The following is a 14,428-nucleotide window of genomic DNA, read 5'->3' as shown; positions in this document are numbered from 1 at the left end:
TGAGGTCCCTTCCAATCCTGATATTCTAACTTCAGTAGCAGGATACAAGGTCAACAAGGGTGATCCTGTTGTTGTTGTGTGTACTTGGACTGACAGAAAGCCTTTGACAGGTCCCACACCAAACTAAGGAGTCAGGGGATAAGAGGGAAGGTCCTCTCATGAATCAGTAACTGGTTACAAGACAGGAGACAAAGGGTAGGACTCAATGGTCTGTTTTCACAGTGGAGAGAGATAAATACCGGTGTCCCAGGGGTCTGTTCTGGGACCAGTCCTAGTCCACATATTCATAAATGATCTGGAAAAAAGGGTAAACAGTGAGGCGGCAAAGTTTGCAGATGATACAAAACTACTCAAGGTAGTTAAGTCCAAAGCTCAGACTGCAAAGAGTTACAAAGGGATCTCATGAAACTGGGTGACTGGGCAACAAAATGGCAGATGAAATTCAATGTTGATAAATGCAAAGTAATATACACTGGAAAACATAATCCCAACTCAACATACAAAATGATGGGCTCTAAATAAAGAAAGGAAAGAGCAAGAACTTGGAGTCGTTGTGGAAAGTTCTCTGAAAACATCTGCTCGAAGTGCAGCATCAGTCAAAACAGCAAACAGAATGTTAGGAACCATAAGGAAAGGGATAGATGAAAGACAGTAAATATCATAATGCACCTATATAAATCCATGGTATGCCTACATCTTGAATACTTCATCCAGTTCTGGTCACCCCATCTCAAAAAAGATAGATTAGATTGGAAAAGGTACAGAAAAGGGCAACAAAAAAGACTGGGAGTATGGAAGAGCTTCCATACAAGGAGAGACCAAAAAGACTGGGACTTTTCATCTTGAAAAAGAGACGACTAAGGGGGGACACGGTAGAGGTCTAGAAAATCATGAATGATTGGAGAAAGTGAATAAGTAAGTATTATTTAAGCCTTCACATAACATAAGAACCAGGGGTTACCAAATGAAATTAATAGGCAGCAGGTTTAAAACAAACAAAAGGAAGTACTTCTTCACAAGATGAACAGTCAACCTGTGGAACTCCTTACCAGTGGATGTTGTGAAGGCCAAAAGTATAACTGGTCTCAAAAAATAATTAGATAAGTTCATGGAGGATAGGTCAATCAAGGGCTATTAGCCAAGATAGCTAAGCCTCTGATTGCCAGAAGCTGGGAGTGGATGACAACAGATGGCTCACATGATGATTGCCCTCTTCTGTTCATTCCCCTGAAGCATCTGGCATTGGCCACTGTCAGAAGACAGGATACTGGGCTAGATGGACCACTGATCTGACCCAGTTTGGCCATTCTTATGTTACATTTCTCAGTAAGACTTTTGATACTGTCTCACATGGCCTTCTCATACGCAATGGTTCACAATCAAGCTGGACGTGTATAGCAAGTGGGGTCCCTAGGTCCAATTCCATTTAATATCTGCCCTAGGTCCAATTCCATTTAATATCTTAACTGATAAATTAGGTAATGGCATAGAGAGTGCACTTGTAGAGTTTGCGGATGATAGCATGCTGGGAGGGGTTGAAAGCTAAATTTCCTGTAAGCTGCGCGGCTGCGTAGCGCCCTATTTAGCACTGTGCAGGTGCTCAGGGAACCCGCCTGGGAACCTGCTGCGGCTGGGGGAGGAGCACCCCTGCCCCAGCCCCAACCTAGCCCAGCCCCTAACCTGCCACAGCCGGGGCAGCTCCCTGGCCCCAACTATTCCACAGCCCGGAGCTGTTGCGGCCAGGGCTCCCCTACCCTGGCCTGAACCTAGCCGGTGTGGCATGGTGAGGCCCCAGCTGCGGACAGGGCGGCCTGGTCTGGCCCCAGCTGTAGCCGGGGCAGCCTGGCCCAAACCCAGGTGGCCCGGTCAGGACCGAGTTGAGGAGGCCTGGCCTGATCCCAAATCCGGGCAGCCCAGCCCAAACCCAGCCACAGCTGGGGCAGCGGGGCCCGAATGGCCCGACCTAGACCCAGCCACGGCAGCCCGGCCCAAACCCAGCCACAGCCAGGGTGACCCAGCCCAAACCTGGGTATCCCGGCCCATACCCAGCCTGAACCCGGACGTCCCGGCCCGTACCTGTTGCAGCTGGAGCTCCCCTCCCTGAACCCAGCCCCGGCCTGGACCTGCGGTGGCTTGGGGAGGGGTGCCTATCCTGCAGCCCCAGCCTGTCCGGCACTGTACTGGTGCATATAACAAAATTCATTCCACACATGGGTGGGAAAAATTACAGGGAACGCTGGTTGTAAGTGCTTTGGAGAACAAAATTAGAATTTCAAAATGAACTTGACAAAGTGGAGAAATGGTCTGAAATAAATAGGATGAAATTCAATATGAACAAATGCAAAGTACTACTCTTAGGAAGGAATAATGAATTGCACAAATAAAAAATGGGGAAATGACTGGCTAGGAAGGAGCACTGCAGAAAAGGATCTGCGGTTATAATGAATCACAAACTAAATATGAGTCAACAATGTAATATTGTTGCAAAAGAAAGCAAACATCACTGTAGCATGTATTAGCAGGGGTGTTGTAAGCAAGATAGGAGAAGTAATTCTTCCGCTCTACTCAGCACTGATAAGGCCTCAGCAGGAGTATTGTGCCCAGTTCTACCGCACTTTAGAAAAAATGTGGACAAATTGGAGAAAGTCCAGAGGAGAGCAACAAAAATGATTAGGGATCTAGAGTACATGACCTATGAGGAAAGATTGAAAAAATTGAGTTTGTTTAGCCTAGAGAAGAGAAGACTGAGGGGGGACATGATAGTATGTACAAGGTTGTTATAAAGAGGAGGGTGACAAGACTGTTCTCCTTATCCACTGAGGACAGGACAAAGAGTGATGGGGTTAAATTGCAGCAAGGGAGATTTAGGTTAGATATTAGGAAAGTGCTTAACTACTCCTACAGTTAAGCACTGGAACAAATTACCTAGGGAGGGTGTGGAATCTCCATCACTGGAGGTTTTTAAGAACAGGCTATATAAACACCTGTCAGGGATGGGGTAGATAATACTTAGTCCTGCCTCAGTGCAAGGGACAGGACTGGATGGCCTAATGAGGGCCCTTCCAGTTCAGCATTTCTCTTATTTCTATTGATCCCCGATGTGGTGAACAGGGAGAAGAGTGGACCAGACACAGCTGCCTGAGAATTGCAGATGGGTAGAAATCTCATGGTTCTCTGCTGCCATCTGTTGGTCAGAGAGGGGGAATGACCGAATGGGCCTTATTTGCATGTCTGGGATGCCTTCCACCCCAGCTTAGCCCAAGCTGTAATAATCACTGGTGCATCCCAGACATCCTTTCCTTTGAGGGCCGGAGATAGACCTGCCTGAAGCTTGGTCTGTGCCAACTCTGGACAACCATGGGGAGCAGCGGACAAGGGAAACAACTAATGCTAGACATAGACGGCTTTACCTCATTAACCACTCACAACGGTGAGAGGACTGAAGTTAAGGCACCTAAAGGTGGGGAGTCTTACCTAACAGATGGTGTTGATTCACTAACTGCTGGCTTTCCAAGTTTCTTGTGTGTCCCCCCACTCCCAATAAAGCCTTTAATCTTTGTGTTTTAAACCCTACACTTGGTGCTTATATGGGGGAGGTATAAGGGTGCCCAAGGGTGGTAACTTTCCTGGGTTTCTGGGTGAAGGCTTGAGCCAATGTTGTTCAAGCTTTCAGAAGGAAGCCCTGGATAATTGAGCCCAGCCCTTTTGGATGGTGACACCTGGCCGAAGGGCTATCTGTTGGAAATCTGTCTCATCAGAGCTGATTTCATTCGTTGAGGAGATTGTAAGTTTGGTTGATAGAGGTAATGGAGTAGATGGAATGTACTTAGACTCGTGTAAGGTGTTTGACTTTATACCATGACAGTCTGATTAAAACATTAGCAATATACAGTATCAATAAAGCACACATGAAATGGATTAAGAACTGGTTAACTGACAGAACTCACAAAGCCTTTCTAGGCTAAACAAACCCAGCTTTTTAGTCTCCTCTTGTAAGATCAGTTCTCCATTCCTCTGATCAGCCTAGGAGCCTTTCTCTGCAGCTGGGCCAGTTTGGATTCCTTTTTCTTGGCCATAGGTGACCAGAGCTACATGCAGTATTCCAGATGAGGTCTTCCCAGTGCCTGGTCCAATGGCATTAAAACTTCCCTTTTGCCACTGGAAAGCTCTTGCCTAATACACTCTAGGACTGCATTTGCCTTTTTTTCATGGCTGCATCACATTGGTGACTCGCAGTTATCCTGTGATCGACAAATACGCATCATCATACACTTATCCTGTGATGTCCTCTATTGTTTCCAACTGACGAGCTTACGTGGAAATTCCCATTTCTATTACTCCAGTCCTCAGATTTTGTTCTTGTGTAATATTCTGAAGGTGGGATGGCTAAGGGCAGAAGGGAGGAGCTGGGGTAACCGGTCGGGGTCAAGATGGGCAGATGGCTGGGGGGGAGGGGTAAGAGCAGAGGGAAGGAGCCAGTCTTGCTGCAGCTGAGCTCAGAAGCCAGGAGGATACCAGCTGAGCACCCAGCTAAGGGGTGTCCTGGCTCCTTGCTGCCTCCAGCCCTGCCCACATTCATTAAGGGCCCCCTCTGCTTTCCCCCCATAACTCCAGCGCTGGTCGCCCAAGGATGCTGTAGGTGTCGCAGCAAGGGGGAGGTGTGAGGACGAGGCTGAAGGAGGACACTGGGGGTGGGAGGCAGTACCCACAAGTGTATGGGGCACTTCTGCCAAGTGCTAGGGGCAGATAGGAGGGAAGGAATCAGGGCAGGTGGGGCTCCCCGCGGGCGGGGCCAGCAGGGGCGGGGCTAAAGGAGAGGCGGGGCTAGATGGAGAGGCGGGGCTAGCGGGGCTCTCTTTGGGGCGGCGCCTAGGCCTCTCATTCGCAGCAATGTCGAGCGCCGGAGCGAGCGTGTGCCTGGCTGCGCTGTGGCTGCTGCTCCTGGCGGGGCTGGGGCTGGGGCTGCGCGGGGAGCGTCTGGTCGGGGGGCTGCAGGAGGTGCCGGTCTCGGATCCCGGGGTGCAGGCGGCCGTGCGGTTCGCGGTGGAGGCCTATAACCGGGCCAGCAACAGCCTGCACTACTCCCGGGCGGAGCGGGTGCTGCGGGCTCGCAGCCAGGTCAGGAGGGCCGGGCCGGAGCTGGAGCTGGAGCTCGCTGCGGGCAGCGCCGCAGCCGGGGGTGCGGGTGTCCGGGTTGGAGCTGAGGCAGGGGTGGATTCGGGGTGGGGTTTGGGTCCCCTCGGGGAGCCCTGGATCTGACAGGGGGCGGGGGACGGAGCTGGGTATAGGCAGGGGGCAGGGACTGGGCCCTGGAGGAGCAGGGGAAGCCCCACAGCCCGGTGGGATTCAGGGACTGGGCCTGATGGGCGGGCAGAGGTGTGGGGGGCTGGGAGGCCCCTGTGGCCAGGTAAGGGACAAGGATGCTGGTTATGGGGTGGCAGGTTGCAGGGAGGTGTCCTGTGAGAGCAACTTTTGCCGGCACACACGCTGCTGATCCATGGGGCGGCGACCAAGGATTCGTGCTAACTTCTTCAGTGACAGCCCAGTGTCTTGCCAGTCTGGGTAACCACTGGGGGAGCCCTGGACCCTGCAAGTCTTCCTCTCTCTGAGCCCCAGTGTCTCAGCTTCCTGTAACAAAACCCAGCTGTAGCCCACGGGCTGTGGAGAAAACCTGGCAAAGAGGAGCATAAGCAGACAGGATGCCTATGGGGCAGAGCATGGTGGCACCCACTTTCCTGTGCCACTATTTTGTACACGTGTGACCCTGTATCTGAGCCCACAATCTCCGCTCCCATTGAATTACATCTCTAACCCTCGTGGCTGTGGAGAGACCCTTACCGGTGTGAGTACCAGCGTGGGACTGTCGGGATCCCCATGCAGAGGGTCGTGAGGAAGGGCATTGGTTGGCATCCATGCACCCTGTGTGCCCGAACCTCAGCTCTCATCTAAAATAAAATAATTGTCTCCAGGCCTCCTGGCTGCAGACATACTCGCCTTCTATGCTTAGGGTGTAACACGGGACAGGAGGGCGGGAGAAGTGAGTATTGGCTGATAGGGCTATTATTGCTGTATCCAAACAGCAAGAATGCTGCTTTGCAGCAAGGGCGTTACCAAGCACCTTGTTTGCCCAGACCCACACCCTGCCCTGCTTCTCTCCTAGTCACCTGGCCATGCAGGCTCACTCCCATTGCCACTCGTTCTCTTCCACCACTGCTGAAAGCACCCAATGCAACAGGGGTTTTGTGGGGGCTCCCCATTTGCTGGGTGCTGAGTGGGACCCTGTCTGGGATATAGTGTGTGTGTGTGTGTGTGCTCTCCTGCTGATGCTGTGCAAGACCCCGTCTGGGATCAGGGGTGAGGGGGGGCTCCTGTCAAGCTGGGTGCTGTGCGGGACCCTGGCTGGGATCTGATGGTCAGGGTCCCATGCACTCTCTTCCCTCTGCCTCTGCCCACTCTGGATTAGCTCATAGTATGTCAACTCTTGGTTGTGTATATGAAAATCTAACTGTACTGGAGGAAGAAGGCATGTATGATGATGGATCTGGTCTAGGACTGTCTGATCTCATTGTGAGCCCTGATCTCCCTAGAAGGAAAAGTCAGACAGTTGTTATTGGTGTTACACTAGTGCCTAGAAATCTCAGCTGAGATTGAGGGGAGGCCCCCCGTCATGTCGGGTACTATACTGGTTCCCGACCAAGATTGGCGGGAGGGCTTGTAGGGGTGGGAAGTTCCCCATCTGCCTTCTCTCTCAGTCGTCATGGTTGTATCCTTCCATCCTATCTCCTCTTTTTCTTCTCCGGTCTAGCGTGAACAATGCCGGTCCTCTGTCTCTTTTTGTGAACTTGTGTACGCTGAACCTGTGCCCTCTTGCTCTTGGAAGCTGGTTTTCACTGAGATGGGTTGTAGCCATCCCGTACTGGGCAGATGTGACCTCACAATAGAATATTGCTCCCCACGGAATGTTGTTTACAGCTCTCCAGCGCATAAGGCTCTGAAGAACCAGCCTTTGATAATGGTTACTTTGGGCTTCTGTGATGCCTTTTGTCCAAGGCTTGCTCTGTGCTAAGACTTGCAGTATGGGGACAAAAGCCCAGGTTCTCATTGGGAGCATCTCTGTGCTTTCTTCGCCATGTCTCATTAGCCTGTGACTGTGGACCTGCTGGTCTGATTCAACGACCGTTGGTTTCTTGGAGGGGTGAGAGGAGGAACTGGGGAGGGCTCCGTGAAGAGCTACAAGAACAATTGAGGGTCTTGATTCCTGGAACACAGTGACACTGAAAAGGACTTATGAGGTGTGTAGGAACATGAGCTCCCAGTGCGATGCTGAGGCTAACAGGGCTAATGTGACCCTTGGACATCAAAGCAGAGGAATAAGCAAGCAGGAGTAGGGTAATGCTATTACCTCTGTCTACGGTGCAGGGGGGATTTGATTTAAATCGTGATTTAAATCACTAGTCAGGAAGACTTAAATTAATAAAAGTGCATTCTTGTTGGTGGTTATAACCTTAATATATATTCTTCACAACTCGGAGATGTAGCTTTCATTTTTAGAAGGTACACACTATACATTTTTAAACAGTGATTTATTTTGAAAACTTTTCAGATTAGTTTTACAGCTATATCAGAAAATGAATAATTGTTTGGTTATTTCATTTACCAAAGGTAATTGAAGCAGATATTTATGAAGTCATTAGGAGGTGAACTATAACCTGTTGAACTGGAGAATCCTTAATATTTGGAGGATTTTCTTGCCATGCTGGATTAGGAGGAGAACATCACCAGACAGACATTTAAATTGTTTTGTTTAACTAAAACAACAATGTTAAGTATTCTGGATTTTTTTTCTTCAACAGTAAACATACTATTTTAACAAAAAGCCGTATGTTGCTCGCTTCTCACATTTATCTCCAGACTTCTTTTTCTTGTCCAGATCTATTCCGCCCCCAACAATCTTCTATTCACTGAACTTTTTGAAACTTTGCACTTTTAGAGAGAGGTAAGGGATTGACTCTGTACACAAATTTGCTGAAGGACAATAGAGTTGAGGTCTGTTGTTTCTCACCTCTATATATTTATTTTTTGCTGTTAACAAGCATGTTACTTCTGGAGACACAAATCCATGGTTTGAGAACTGCAAAACTAAGCATCTCTGATAGTGCTCAGTCTAGAAGATACTGAGTCCCATTGGGTAGGTAGAAAGATTAACCTAAATCTATACAGAAGCCCCTGGAACCCCATAAGATTGGGTCCCTAATCCATGAACTGTTGGAACTCATTTACAAAACTTTTCCTAAACATTACATGAATATATTGTCTCATACTATAGAATTTATAATCCCTATTTACATTATAGCTCAAAGACATCTCATCATGGATCTTAATTTAAATTATCTTTAGATAGGTTTTTTCTCTCAAAGCATTTTATCAAAACAATCCAATTTTTTTTTTAAGTTTTTGTTTTTTAATCATTGATTTTTATCCACCCTGCTATGGTGTCAGTGAGACCACTACCGGGTACTGTCTGGTTCTGGTGTCTACCCTTTGAAAGGGTATCGATGATTGGAGAGAACTCAGAGAAGAGCCACAAAAGTGATTTGAGGGCTGGAAAACCCAGTATTTAGTTTCTCTAGGAGAAGTTGAATAGGTGATTTGATCATGGTCTGCAAGTACTGCCATGGGGAGGAGATCGCTGATAGCGGACCTTTTAACCCAGCGGACAGAGGCAAAATGAGCCTCAACAGCTGGGATCTGAAGCTGGACAAACTCAGACTAGAAATAAGGTGCACATTTTTAACAGGGAGGGAGATTAACCATTGGACCAGCTGACAGAGGGATGGGGTGGATTCTCCATCCCTTGGAGCCTTTAAACCAAGATGGGATGTCTTCCTACAAGACACGCTACCGCTCAACCAAAGGGTGCAGAAATGGCTGGGGGAAACGCTCAGGCCTGTGATATACAGAAGGTCAGAGATGATCGGGATGGTCCCTTCTGGCATTAACGTCTAGGGTTCCCTGCTCCACCAGTTTGAGAAATTCCCTACGGAGTGAACAGTCAGTTTTGGTGCTAAGCTTCCCCATATTGGTGGAACGTGTGCAGAGGCATGAGGTGGAGTTTGGGGCCATACAAACAGGTGGCATAAATACAGGTGCATGCTGCATATTGGCAAGTGGGTGTAAACCACCCACTTGTGGTTGGGCTCCCTAGCATCTACCTGCTCCACTGGAAGGGAAGAGCTATAATAGGGACATAAGCTGGAACAACAGGTTGCTGCTTGCATCATGCCTCTTGTATCCTCCTGGTTTTATTTCCTAGTTACACCCTCCCTTCCCACCATGTCCACCTATTCTATGTCTTAATGCTCACTTGTCTATGGAAAGTCTAACCTATGCCATGATGATTGAACTGATCTGGGACTGTCTTGATATCACCAGGTTCTTTCTAGGGGAGATCTGGGCTAAGTAGGCAGTTATTATGGTAACACCTAGAAGCCTTGGCCAAGACAGCCCCCTCTGTGCTGAGTTTGTGGGCCCTGGTTGTGCCACACGCTGCACAGACAGAGTGAGAGACAGCCCCTGCCCTGAAGAACTTCTAACCGAAGTAGGCAAAGGGTGGGAGAGGAAGTGGGGGTGCGAAGAAGGGAAGGAACTTGCCCAGGGTCAGTGGCAGAGTGGGGACTAGAACCCAGTGATCTGATTTCCAGCCCAGTGATCTGTCCCCTGGGCCACATTTCTTGGACTCCTCTTTTTAAAGCTCCAGCTCTTTATTGTCACTGGTGCCAGATGGACCTGGCCATCACAATCCATATCTTCCTTCCATCCATCCACAGAAGATGAGGTAGGATTAGTGGAGTGGCACCTAGTGCTGAAGACAGGGCAGTCCTACAGAGCGATCTGTATCGCTTGGGGAGCCAGGCCTGTTCCAACACAATGTATTGTAATGTAGCCAAATGCAAAGTTATACATCTAGGAACAAGAAATGCAGGCTGCCCCTATGGACTAGGGGACTGTGTCCTGGAAAGCAGTGACCCTGAGCAGGATTTCGGGGTCACAGTGGACAAGCAGCACAGCATGAGCTCCCAGTGTGATCCTTGCCTGTGTAAACAGGGGAGTAGGAGCAGGGAGGGGATTTTACTTCTGCATATAGCATTGGAGGGAGCGATACTGGAACACTGAGTCCAGTTCTGAGGGCCACATTTTCAAAAGGACATTGAAAAATTGGAGAGGGTGCAGAGAAGAGCCAGAGAAATGATCAGAGGGCTGGAAAAAAATGCCTGATGGTGAGAGACTTAATGAGCTCAATGTGATTAGCTTCTTAAACAGACCAAGAGATGCCACGGTTATGGCTATGATTTAGGCACGGGTATTTTTACTAAAAGTCAAGTACAGGTCACTGGCAATAACCAAAAAGTCTTTTACTAAAAATACCCCTAACTAAATCTTAGGTGCTGGGGAAGTGGGGTGCTCCAGTGGCCGCTGCTGCTCCTGGGGGCCGCTCAGGGCCGCACCGCTGCTGTTCCTGGGGGTGGCTTTTTATTTTTCAGCCTACTCTGAAGAACAAATAGTGCTCTAAATACAGTTGTACCAATAAAATAAAAACCAGCAGGATCTTATTAAAGGGAAAAAGGCAAAATACCACATTTATTGTGAATACAGAAAGAATCATAGTAAGCAGTTAGTTACAGCTGTAACATTCCATTCAATCTCATCTTTATTCACACATTCATTCATACACACACACACAGGTTCTGCAAAGTTGTTGTTATAGTTACCAGCCTTAGAGTTGCTCATGCCAAGCCACTGGCCAGGTGGCCTGGACATGAGGAGGGAGCAGGGCCTTGTCAGATGCTCATCTGATGCTCCTGGAAGTTGGTTTGCAGAATCAGACCCCAAAGTTCTCACTTTTTAGAGTCTATTTGTATAGGAATTTCTTCCTATGCCAGTCTATGGGAATTGCTTCATCATGCTGTTGCTGAATCAATCAGCAGATAGCACATTCCTGACGGCTCCAAGATGTTATCTTGTTCTTTGGTTCTCCCATTCTTGAGGCTGTTGGGTGGATTCCAGTCTGCCCTCCGGGGGTCCTCTGGTTATTTCCACTTCACGCCTTCTTCAGCCGATGGACACTGGATTCTTAGGCTGGCACCTCCCTGATCATTTAGTTATTATCCACAGCAAGCATCCATCCACATACATCCTCTATCTCTATTTTAATCACAATTGTTAATACAACAAAAGGGCGGGGAGTCTCTGGGTGCTGTTTCTGTTGTTAGAGTATTGCTTTGAGTCTCTCTCGCTCTGTGAATTGCTTTGAGAACAGACTCTGTCTTAGAATGTACTAACACAATTAGCAGCTTGCAAGTTTCACACATAGAGGGAGAGAAACAGTACCAAAAACCAAGAGACCTCTTAATTAGTAATACCCTGGAATTTAAACTATGGGGAATCAAACTCATTTGTGATTTTAATACAGAACTTCTTTAATATGATCCAACACAGTAATGGTTGAGTGCACTGGAATGGGACTCAAGAGACCTGGGTTTTATTCCTGGCTCTGTTACTGATCTTAGGCAAGTCCCTTTCCCGCTCTGTGTTGTAGTTTCCTCTCCCACTCTTTGTCTATTGTCCAAGTTCTACAGGTCTGGGACAGTCTTCCATTGATTTCAGTGAGCTTTGGAACAGCCACAGCGCCTGGCGTGGGGGCTGTATAGATTTTTATGGGAGGGCAGGGGGAGGAATCTGTGCAGTGCCTGGGAAAAATGGAGTCCTGTCCTCAGTCCAGGGGTGGTTTCTGCACAGCGCCTGGCACAAATGTAGGCCCTGATCTCGGTCTGGGGAGTGGTGGGGGAGAGAGGCTGTCTGTGCAGTTGTTGACATGATGGAGGCCACAACTGAGATTGGGGGGGCCCCTCAAGCACTACTCTCTGCAAACAGAACAATTGCAGTTTGTGGAGCTGAAACTCTTGATTCCTCAATTTCCCGCTATTGATCAGAAGTGGGAAATGTCCAGAACCTTTCTCACTCTGCTCTTGTTCCAGGTGGTGGCTGGCATGAAATACTACCTGACCGTTCAGCTGGTGACAACACAGTGCCGGAAAAATGGGGCAGGCCTCGGAAACGGGGATGTCAGCACATGCCCCTTGCCGCCAGCATCAGAGCAACAGGTGAGCAGAGAAAACTGCATAGCGTCTAGTTGAGGTGTCAACTTTGTGTGGGCTCAGTTCTGTCTTGTGAGGTCAGGGATCCCTGCCTGGCACGGAACTTATTTGTAGAACCACAGCACCTACAAGTTCCAGTCACGGGCCAGGACCCCATTGTGCTCAGTGCTGTACAAACAGAACAAAAAAAAGAGCCCCAGAGAGCTTCCAATCTAGGTATAAGACAAAAGATGGCAGACAGACCGGGGAGCCACAATTGGACAGTGGCCTCAGCACACCAGCAGTCTGGCTGTTGAATTTGTTTTTGTAGGCATCATGGTAGAAGAGAACTTTAAGGAAGTATTTGAAGGAGGATAATGCGATAGCTTTGCAGATGTGTACGGGGAGCTTCTCCCAAGCAGGAGGGACAGTATCTTGAAACATCTGGAAAGCAACACCTTTTAGGTGGACTTGGGTTACTTTGGACAATTTAGAGTACAGGGTGCTGCACAACACCTCTTACCTCGGGCAAGTCCCTCCCACTTCACCGTGCCTCAGTTTCCCCTGCCCACCCTTCATCTATTTGGATTGCAAGTTCTGTGGAGTAGGGATTGTCAGAACCTGGCACAGTGGGGCCATGATCACAGGTAAGGTTTATGGGTGCTAGTGTAATATAAATAAGCTTAAGCAGTATCTCAGTCTTCAAGTGGATACATCATAAGTTTTGTGTTAACAGTGTCTCAAAGCTTCATAGTAATTTAAAATAATGAAAATGTTTCTAATTTAAAACAAGCCCCTAGCAATCCAAACACTGGCACTGAATGTAACCAGTGTGTGAAATTGACTTTCCCCAGAATGTAAACAGAAGTGAAACTGACAATTGTAGTTTCTTTTCACCATCCCTGCTGAGAGGAATGGTAATAGTAAAAGGGAGTGTTCAGTTAGGATAACGAGACATCAGATTTTCCTTAGGCTCTCTGGAAGATTGTAGCTCTGTGGTCTAAGATGTCCATAATGGGCTGGTCAAAAGTTTTCCACTGAAATTGTTCAATGAAAAATTTAGTTTTGGCAAAATCCCAACTAAACTTTGGCGTGTGTGCAAAAAGTGCCCTCTTGCCACAGAAAATATCAATATTTCAGCCATAAACTGAAATATATCCATGCAGAATGGCACCATAGCACTTCATAGGTGTTGTCGTTTGGGGACTTGGGGCTCCTATTATGCTCTGTAAGCCAGGCTCCCTGTCCAGCCTGCATCTCACCGCCACAGACTGGCTAAGAGGTGAATCTTGAGAGATGGAGTCTGGCCAGAGAGTGCAAACTATCAGGGGAATGGGAGGTGAGGCACTCGAATTACAACTCTTGCGAAGCACCACAGCGCCATATTGAAATCCAAATAGCTGTTTTTGACTGAAAGATTTTTGGGGGTTGGATAGTTTTGCCCAAAAGTAGAAATCTTCTGTGGAAGGGAAGCCTATTTACACCCTACCCTATCAGTAGTGACTCGGGTAAGGAATCCTAAATAAAGAAGCCCCTAACCTTTTAACCCGATGGTGCCCTTTGGAGAAAGTAAACTAGGAAACAAAAGACACTTTTTTAACAGACTGGGTGTATGGGGCATAAATTGACTCGCTGTTAGTGTTGGGATTATCTGAAGCTTTGCATGGGTGCTGGTTTGGGATCACACTGATAAATTATTAGTTCCCATCAATAAACTACACAGAAGTTTCATACCAGTGCTGCGTGAGTGGGTGCTTTCACTGTCCCTAAAACCTTGGGCCTGATTCTTGCGCTGCAGTGTACCTGGACATAAGCTAGTTCAGCCTGGTATTACAGCAGCCATACTGTGTTTCATGACTATCTAATTGTGGGACGTTTTTCCCCCCCTGCAGAAACTGCTCTGTGAGTTCCAGGTCTGGTCCCGTCCCTGGCGCAACCAGACAGAGTTATTATCTGCGAACTGCTCTGTGTCTCACTCCTAAAACCCATCCATCTGACGACAGTGAACTGATTTGCCATTGATCGATGCTGCCTGGGGGTCACGCCAGCCCTCCTTCTGTTGCTGCCTCTTCTCTCTAATCCCCATATTCCCCACCAGGTGGAGGAAGATCAGGATCTTAGATCTCCTCCTCTCCCCCAATCAGGGCAGGACTGGAAATGGCTGAGCCGTCTTCTTCTGTAGTGTCTGATTGTTAGGCCTTGCTTAACGACCAGACTGAAGCCCTTGGATGCTTTCTGTCATAGCTAAGATTTGGCATCCCATATGATGTAGGGAATAAAAGTGATTCACCATG

At 48.2% G+C, this 14,428-nt stretch overlaps 1 protein-coding gene across 1 annotated transcript; it reads left to right on the top strand.

Annotated features, from left to right (window-relative positions):
- The first annotated feature begins 4,843 nt into the window (after window positions 1–4,843).
- On the top strand, window positions 4,844–14,428 carry LOC114018577 (cystatin-POGU1). Its single transcript, XM_037905103.2, has 3 exons — window positions 4,844–5,118; window positions 12,036–12,161; window positions 14,027–14,428. The coding sequence occupies exons 1-3, from the start codon at window positions 4,891–4,893 to the stop codon at window positions 14,114–14,116; spliced, it is 444 nt and encodes a 147-aa protein (XP_037761031.1). The 5' UTR covers window positions 4,844–4,890; the 3' UTR covers window positions 14,117–14,428.

The sequence above is a fragment of the Chelonia mydas genome, chromosome 7 (genome assembly GCF_015237465.2).
Source record: "Chelonia mydas isolate rCheMyd1 chromosome 7, rCheMyd1.pri.v2, whole genome shotgun sequence".
Lineage (NCBI taxonomy): Eukaryota > Metazoa > Chordata > Testudines > Cheloniidae > Chelonia > Chelonia mydas.
The sequence above is the reverse complement of the archived record's forward strand: the minus strand, read 5'-3'. Positions and strand labels throughout refer to the sequence as shown.